Genomic DNA, 9,644 nt, shown 5'->3' with positions numbered 1-9,644 from the left:
TTGCTCATAATCCAGGCCATGCAAGTCAAACATTCATTAAAAGCTTAAGGACATGATATGTAATTGTGTGCACTACCAGGAAATTCTGATTCTATAATATTTCATGGAATTTTGGCCCTTTCAAGTCTGCCATATCTAGCTCCGACATTAAATATTAAATTAGAGCTTGATATTTATTAATCAGTTTACTCTGTGCGTTAATCCTTGAGCTTCTATAATAAAAAATAATTGAAAAAAAATTCAAAGCCTGGTACCTCAATAAACGTGATAGTAATTAAAACAGACTGTAACAATGCATTTATTAACATGTTCAGTAATACAAATATACATCTAACAACACCAAAACATCTCATATCATATAATTAGCTAAATACAAAACATCCTGAACAAATTATCCCTCTGTCCTAGTACTGTACAACAATTCTTTTTCAGTCTGTGCTAAATCTTTCCATATTGTAATTACGTGTAATACAGTGTACAACTACATTCATTAACTGGAATGAAAAGAGGGAAACAAGAGAGCCCTTATTAGTCACATTCTACACATAAGAATCCATATCCTTGTAATTTAGTACTTATAGTTAACCGAGTAATATTGAGCAAAATATACAACGGATGTTATTTTTCTATTTTTATTACTATTCTAAAAATAGTTGCTATTTATTGATAGTGTTCTTCAGAACTGGGACAGAGTATTAACCATTTAATGCTTACAACAAATCCAAAAACTTCTAAATATAAATATGCACAAACCCAAAAGAACATCAAAAGATGTTCAACTTCTGAAGAATACTCAGGTCCAGTTCACTAGATTCACTTTCCAACCATTTGTAAACACACAACTCCATCATCATTTTTCACTGCAAGAATAATATCCCTTCCAAGCTGTTCCAGATTGGAAATGTTTCCATCTGGATTCATGATGATGTACTGGTCCCCAACATTCTCAATAATAATCTGGGACTCGTCCACTGCCTCTTCTATGACATTCTCCGCAATGCTGGCTCCACCTTCGAGGAGAGAGACCTGACTCTGTGCCTCTGACATGTAGTCCCTGCCTTTCTGTTCTGAAGCTGATCCACTTGCAGAGGTGGAGGGCACTTCAATGGAAGCATTCAGGATTTGATGGTATTTTTGCTGAGCATCAGTGTGTAGCTGATACTCCAGTTCTTTAAAATCGGCTTCAATGGACTCTTGCTCCTCCTGCGAGGCTGATGTTAAATCAAGATTGATCCGAACAGGTTCCTTTTTCATCAGAGATTTCGGCTTTCTGATTGTGGTGACAGGTTCCATGTGGGTATTGGTTTTAGGATCAAAATGGTGTACAGTTCTCAAATGTCTTCGCAGACTACCTATCCTCTTCACTCCTTTACCACACAAGTTGCAGCTCAATGGAAATTCATTTACATGACATACCATGTGTTTATCTAAATTGTACTTGCCACAAAATCCTTTCTGACATATCTTGCATGTAAAAATGGGTCCATATGTTTTGGCTTTTTCAAGGTTACCAGCAGCAATCTCATGTCTCTGTGTATGTCTCTGCCATAGTTGCCTGTCCTTAAAGGTCTTTGTACAACCAGGCCACTCGCATTCATACGGTCTGACATCACTGTGTGTATTCCTCATGTGGAATGCCAGGTTTCCAAGCTGTTTGGTACTGTATCCACAAATCTCACATACGCATGGTTTGGCATCAGTGTGAGCAAATCTCAAATGGAATCTCAGAGATCTACGGCTAGAGAGGGCTTTACCACAAGTTGGACATGAGACAAAGTCTTTACTGGGGTCTCTCTCGTGTGCCATGAAGATATGATCTTTCAGGTTTTCTTTCCTCTTGTACTTCTTTCCACAAATGTCACACATGTATTTTCTCTGGATTTCATGGGCTTTCTCTTTGTGTTCCCTTAACTCTCGGTTATTTCTGAATCTTTCCTTACAAATGTGGCAAGTCATTGGGGTGTCTGAATTCAATACATCTGTTTGGATGTGCTGTGTGTCCTTGTAATGGGAGTTTCTGTGTGAATTCAATGCCGTAGTCTGCTCAAATTCTTTACCGCATTCTTGGCACTTAAAAGGAAATTCATCCTTGTGCATGGTAGACATATGTGCTTTGAAATAGTTGAAATTTCTGAAAAGAATTCTACAACTCATTATTGGGCACAATCTCTTGTACTTTTTCTTGCAGGTGGCATCTTGGACATGTTTATCTATCGTTTCTTTCTTCTTGAATTCCATTTTACACAGAGTGCAGACATAGCATTGTTCCCCTGTATTACGAATTCGGATCCGGATGTCCCTTGCCCCATTCAATGCATTCAATGGCAGTCCACAGTGTCCTGTGTCCACCATATGGTCACCGACATCATCAATGTGGCTAAAGGTCTCATCACAAGTGTAGCATTTGAATTCCTCCCCACTAACATGGTTGCGGATGGTTACTTGAGTTTTGTCCATTCTTTTAAAGGTATCAATCTTGTCTACATCTTCTTCCTTGTCCTTTTGAACCTGCAGGAACTTCTTGTTGGTTGATAATGGTTCTGCAGCTTTGTTGTGCTCCACCATTTCTTTGAATTTTCCAAATATTTCATTGTCATGAATTTTCTTGACATGCTGGCGAAGGTTTTCATTGTATGTGAACAGCATGCCACAGTAGCCACATCTTTTCCTGCCATCTTCAATTGGTCTCGGTGGTGGAAAATGGCCATCTTTTTCTGCACTGTGAGCAGATACATGAGAGTTGAGCGCTGCTGTGTGGAAGAACAACCGTTTACATCCCTCAACTGAGCAAACAAAAGGATACTCACTTTTGTGTTCTGAATACATGTGTTGAAAAAACATATTGTTCTCAAAAAACAGCTTCTTGCATGAGATGATGGGACAAGATTTCTTCCAGGGTTTTTTGCAAACTTTCAATGCACAATGACTCTGGCAGTTCTCCTCTTTTACAAACTCTCTTTTACACAAGGAGCAGACATATAGGAGGATTCCTCTTTTGGATACAGATTTTTGTTTGGTTACTGTAATTTCCCCATCCAGGCTCCCCATCTCCTCTCCCATGTGACCTGATTGGGTCATGTGGAGCTCCAGTGTTTTAAAGTCCACGAAGAACCTGTTACAGGTCAGGCATGGGTAGGGAGTCACTGTAACCTCTCCATGCTTGGTCCTCTTTAAATGTTCAGATAAACCATTTTCACTGTGACATTCTTTGAGACACAGAGGGCAAGCATAGGGATCATCATAGTGTGCATTCATGTCTATGTCTTCATCATCAGATCTGTAAAGTTCAGGTAAATCGGTTTCATAATCATCAAGTTTTCGGGATTTTCTTCGTGTGGACCTCCTGGATCGTCGGGTTTTCTCTACCTCCTCTCCAGCCTCAGCTTTCATCTCGCTTACAGTCTCCTCCTCCTCCACATCTTCAGCTTCTTTTTTAATTTCCTCAACTTCCTCATCTTTCTTTCTTTCTTTTGTATCATCCTCACCATCCTTATTCTGGTCATTTTTTTTCTTCAATGCTATCAATCTTTGCTTATACTTTAAGAGCTCTTTTCTTCTCTTTATCTGGGCATATCTCCTATCTTTATGAACCAACCCCATATGCGCATTGAGTAAACAGATGGTTTTATATCTCTTTTGGCAAACTGTACAGCTATAATGACCAGAAGATCTAGGTCCATCTGATCTTCTTTTCTTTTTCCCACCTTGAGCAGAGGTAATATATCTAATAACAGCCTTGGGTTTTTGTTCTTTTGGGGCCTCTTTCTTTGGGACCTGGGCTCCCGGTCTAGACCTCTGAACCTTGTGTGGATCCTTTCCAAGGGCCAATAGAATTTTGGTATCATCAATTAAGATTTGGGCCCAAACTTTTGGATGTTCTACTCGAATGTGATTCTCCATCACTTCCTGGTCTTCAGCTGAAAATCCACAATGGCTGCATACGAGTTCGTTGGGTTGACTTTTATCACTACCTGATATTTCACTGATGGTTCCAATGTCATCGTTTTCAGTGGATTGACTTTGGTCATTTTCCATAGTTATGGTATTTTCAACATTAATGTATTCAGGTTGTATCATTCTCTTAATTTTCAAATCTGAATAGCCTACCCCCGATTTTCTTTTTGCTTTAGGTGGTGTAAAGCCAAGAGATTCAATAACTTTCCTTTTCACTGGTCGATCTAAAAAAAAATGGTCTGAATGAAAGCTCATTTTCAATTAAATCTAAATGTAATCAAATTGTAAAATGTAAAATGCAATTGTAAACAAAAATAAAAACAACAAATTGGAACCTGCTGCCTATAAACACACTTGATGGGCTAAATATGAATCTTTAAAGTACACTGTTAATGTACTACATTTAGCTGTGTATTCTAATTTAGCGCTACTGGCGGATTGCGGCTTCCGCTAAATCAAGAACATCGCTAAATGCCATGTATATATGTATAAGGATAGTCACATTCAAAAATACGCAAATACAAATCCACGCCAAATTGTTAAAAAACTAATTTCCGCCAAATATCGTACACGCCAAATATAATATGTTTACAGTATAAGACAGAATTTAGGTTTGAATTGTAGGGACTGTGGTACACTTACTGCTTCTCCTTATTCCTCCTGAACCACTGTCAGTATCTTCTTTATCTTGATCATACACCACTGTAACAAATCAAGTATTTGTTATGAGTACATGTACTTTTATCATGTTTTCATTGCATTGAGTTGAATAAAATAAACATGCTTTGAATTTTAATTGATATCTGTTATATAATATATTAAGATCAGGCCTGGGTCCTCACTAGCTGCATCATTTTTCAATTTTAGCATTGAAACAGGTAACTTGTCTATATATGTATATTTCAAAATATTTACACTGGTAAGAGGTATATACCTGGCTGTTTCCTTGGCCTCCCCCTCTTCTTCCCAGTGTAAGGCGGCTTTTCAGGATTTTCTTTAAATTCAGTTTCCTCCAACTCTTGTTTATCCAAATGTTCGGAATCAGTGGGTTTTGTCACTGTTAAAACAACATTTAGTTTTGTATTGTGCATAAAAAAATATAATAATTTCTATTGTATCCTCTTTATCATGCTTTTGTTGATAAACTAAATCCCTAAGTTTTAAAATACAGTACTGTGGAATCATTAAATTTCGTGGGGGCCAATTTTTGTGGATTGCTTAAATTTTACAGGTTTGTGGGGATGTAATTTCGTGTATCCTCTTAATCCTACAAAGGAAATATGACCTTATTACCCTAATTTATTAATTTGTGGAGGATGTTAATTTGTGGATGAAAGGTACCCACGAATGCCACGGAAATTGAGTCACCACGAAATCTAATGATTCCACAGTACATGTATATGTTTTCAATATGAAGAACTTAAAACATGTGTCTTAAACATTTTCAAACATAACAAAACAATACAATTTAAAACTCTTCAATTGTATTTTCACAGAACTACTTCACAAACTGAAAAATTTAACTACATGTATATGTTATACATCATTAGATATCAAAAGTTCAGAGTCTTCTTGATTACCAGTAAGTTGTAGTTCATAATCTTCATAAACCCTAGCTGAAATCTGTTGCAACATCCCTGATATATCTCAGCAGTATCACTTTGTATTCTTACCCGTGATTGGATATTTTCTTGGCCTTCCTCTTTTTTTGCCAGTAACAGGCGTCTCTGTTTTTTCCTCAGGTTCGTTGTCCAATTCCTTGCTGGAGTCTGGTTTTTGTTCATCTGAATGGTAAAAATGAAAAACCTGTTTGTACATTTCATGGATATTGTTTTATCATTATATAGATTTCAACTTTGAGAGGAAGAAATTCTCTACTCTGATTCTGATTTTCATTTTGACTAAGATAAATTATGGTTGGCTGAGAGACATTTAACATAGTACTCCATGCATGATTTTCCAAATCAATACCTGGAGGTTTCTGTTTGGGAGGCCTTCCTCGTTTCCTCTTTGGAGTCAATCCAACTGACTCTTCAACTCCATCTTCTTGTGCTGCTGTCTCTAAGAAAGGTTCCTCTGCAAATTCATATGAACTTCATTTCAAATCACTTGAATAATTTTAATAAAAACAAACATAGCCAAAAATAATTTTTTTACAGAGGACAGGAGGAGACAGGGTAAACTCAATTTCCTTCCATTCTTCAATATGACATAAAACTAAATCAATGATATCAGTGAGTTAAAGTATACAATCTGTATCAAACAAAACTAAATTAAAAATGAATCTGTGTTATTGAAGGAATAAGGAATTATTTTTTGAGTAACGGTACTAAGAGGTGATCAAATATAGTTGGAGTGATAAAATCCCTGCCTGAAGGGCTTTACGATAGAGTTGATCACACCCAACCTTATTTGATCACCTCATGATATTTGAAGAATGATTCCTCATTACTTTATTCATATAATTTTCAGCAATTGTATGATTAAATAATAAAATAGTCACTAATGAAATATATTGGAGTATACATTATGAAACTGGAAAATGTGAATACGGGTACCCGTATAATGCCATATATAAACTCATGATACTGATACTGATATATGTCCTTATATGCATGAAACCTTCAAATACAGTCAAACTTCGTTATCTCGAACTAGATGGGACTGTTTAAAAACTTAGAGATATCCAAGTATTCGAAATATCGAGAGTTTTAATTAAAAAATATGAAGTTGGGACTTGCAAATCACTTCAACATATCCATTGTATTCGAGATATCAGTGTTCGAGATATTGAAGTTCAACTGTATTTACATGTACAAACATACAAAAATATAATTATCCCTACCATTGTCATTATTTTCGGTTCCTTTTTCATTCTCATCATCAAGTTCATTACCTGTAATTACAACATATAATAATAATAAAGACAGATGGAATACTACCTGTACAGATGTTTATACATGTATCACTGAACTGATTTGTACAGGGATAAGATGCAGTTATGTTTTTAAATTTTGGAATCTTGAAATCATACACCAAATACAAATTCTTACCAAAACACTTCTCATGGAATGATCTGGCAACAGATTCATGGTCTTCTATAAATTTTTTGCCTCCTGATGACCCATCCATTCGTATTGTTTCTTTATCAGCTGTGATAAGCAAACTTTCCTGTCCATACTCCCTCAGCTTTCCAAGCTATAAAAAGGTAGAGATGATTATTTAGATATTAAAATGATCCTGACACAATGAAAAAAAATAGCTTCAACTAACCATTTTTTATGCATCAAATTATTTTACAACATTTAAAACATAAAGGCGCCACTAAGCAGAGCATCCCCTCGCACATGAAATACTGTGGAGGAAAATGCATTATTATTTAGGTACTAAATACATGTAGTTTAAAGAAAATGGGATGAATTTAATCTCCTGTCTGCTTCAACTTTTAACTTTGGACATTCTTCTAACTCTTTATTACAACAAAACGGTTTTTTCTTACCTTCACGAGATCTAAACCTCCCAAAATATCAAGTTGTTGATTTGAGCTGTTTACTTTGAATTCACTCTTGTTTCACAGAAGTGAACCAAAAGTATCTATTGTCAACTTGTCCTTAAAATCTTGTTTAAATGTTCCGTTATTTTAACGATACTTTAATAAATATTTAACCAACTAACTTGAAAACTAATAGGGTTTGACCTTTTACCATGCTAAAACAAAGTTTAATAAACATTCATGCTAGGGTTTCCTTTGAATCTTGCCCATAAGCTGAAGTAGACAAACATACACACACTGTCACATGTACAGCAACAATGCTATATCCCCTTTGCAACAAGTTGTGCGAGGGGATGAAAAAACAATCAATTAATATACCAGAACTTGAATGTCCTGTTGAATGGCCTCTGCACTGGTATACATAGTTTGTTGAGGAGTCCACTGCAATAATGGGGTGCCTAGGGACATTCCAGAGGAGGTGGCATTACTGGAAGCTTCCAGTGCCACAGGTTCTGTAGGAGCATCTGCTGATTTCAAAGACAGAGTCTCTTGATGTAGCGGATTTCCAAGGTCCACGGCTTCCACAGCCACAGACTCTGTAGATGCTGTGCCTGGATTCTCCAGTGATACGTTCTCTGAATCTAGCTGACTTTCTAGCTGTATATTCTCCACTGACTCCTGAGGTATTGAAACCACTACAAATTTCTCCCCATCTTGAGGATTTGTCTGTTGTACGACCACCTTTTGTTGATTCTCATCCATCTATTAAGCAAAAAAAAAAAATTCTAAAAAATATAACGTTATTGAAATTATTCCCAAATTTGTAATTGTTTCTATATAGACAGCAATAGTTTATTATTTTATTTCATAAAAAGTTTCATCCTAGTGTCAAATATTTAAGGAACAGATTAATGGAGGTCAAATCTCTAATATCTTGCTCTAATCATCTTTGTGAGGCTATGCATTATTGGAGAATATGGTTCCGTTTTTGTCGTTGAACAGACCGACCCTCAGAGGCCACAACAATTTGCGCCCTAAACACCCAACGGGATATGACACCATATTGAGTAGATTTCAAAAATTCATTATCAAACATCTCAAAAATAAATACTAAAGCACCCTTTTTGGATAGATAGTTGGTTATAAACAAATAATTGCATGATTTAATGAGGAAATATTTTATTTTTAGTTCAGAAATAAATGATTTTTATAGTATGCAAAGCGGAAATTTTGATAACGAGGCCGCTAAACAGACCTCTCCATAAAGGTTACACTAATTACCGCAACACTTATATTAAAGCTGTTAACATTTATCTTAGCATTTAGCGATATAATAAAAAATAATTCTCACCTCTTGTCATCTATATTTGGTTATACCAGACATTGAAAAGAATATAAGACGCCGTTAAAGTAAAATCTCGCTAATCATGGGCGCGATGCATTGGGCGGAAGTGAAACAAAAATAATATGAAAACCTAATTTGGTGGATTCCGGATCCGAAGTAGCTCAATATTCAATGAATCTTGATGCATGACAGATAATTATGTATGGGCTTAATTTTGATATAAGAAACAGTATGGAAGAGCCGAATGTGCCCCAATGTCAGAATAACCTTTTCATGTACTTGAAGAGTTACCCCCTTTGCTCTTTATCTATAAAAATCAACTCTAAAAATTTTAATGGGTTTTCTATTGATAATGATTAAATAAATCTTTCCATCAAAGCATTTATTATTATTCCTAGTATTTACTTTTTCATTTTCAAAAATGTGCTCATCAGTACTGAGTTCTAACCTATTCTAAAGTGTTCCAGTTAATCCTATGTAAATATTCAGGTACTTTGATAAAAGTATATTTAGGGGACAATACCGGATTTTTTCTGCATTGATGGCTTCCTTATATAATTCATATCCTGTGTGATTCATTAGAGAAATCATTTAAGTTATTGTTTGAAATCGGAACGGTGGACTCATGCATGTTCAAATACTATTTATAGAAACACTAAGTACGTATATGTAATATGGCACGTCAAATGAACAAAACAAAGTCCATGAACTAGATTTATCGGTTGTAAACTATAGTTTACGGACAGAAAATTAAATACGTTCACGTATATTTCACAACTGTAAACCATAGTTAACGCGATCATCTAATATGTTTCAGAAAAGTTAAACTATAATTAAAAAAAACCATTATAT

General features: G+C 35.5%; 1 protein-coding gene across 1 annotated transcript; it reads right to left on the bottom strand.

Annotated features, from left to right (window-relative positions):
• Window positions 1-282: 282 nt before the first annotated feature.
• Window positions 283-8,915, bottom strand: LOC128156350 (zinc finger protein 208-like). Its single transcript, XM_052818449.1, has 9 exons — window positions 8,799-8,915; window positions 7,826-8,209; window positions 7,008-7,152; window positions 6,800-6,850; window positions 5,926-6,030; window positions 5,628-5,738; window positions 4,889-5,011; window positions 4,597-4,656; window positions 283-4,178 (listed from the first exon to the last, which is right to left on the bottom strand). The coding sequence occupies exons 2-9, from the start codon at window positions 8,207-8,209 to the stop codon at window positions 814-816; spliced, it is 4,344 nt and encodes a 1,447-aa protein (XP_052674409.1). The 5' UTR covers window positions 8,799-8,915; the 3' UTR covers window positions 283-813.
• Window positions 8,916-9,644: the final 729 nt, after the last annotated feature.

Source organism: Crassostrea angulata, chromosome 7 (genome assembly GCF_025612915.1).
Source record: "Crassostrea angulata isolate pt1a10 chromosome 7, ASM2561291v2, whole genome shotgun sequence".
NCBI classification, from domain to species: Eukaryota; Metazoa; Mollusca; class Bivalvia; order Ostreida; family Ostreidae; genus Magallana; species Magallana angulata.
The sequence above is the reverse complement of the archived record's forward strand: the minus strand, read 5'-3'. Positions and strand labels throughout refer to the sequence as shown.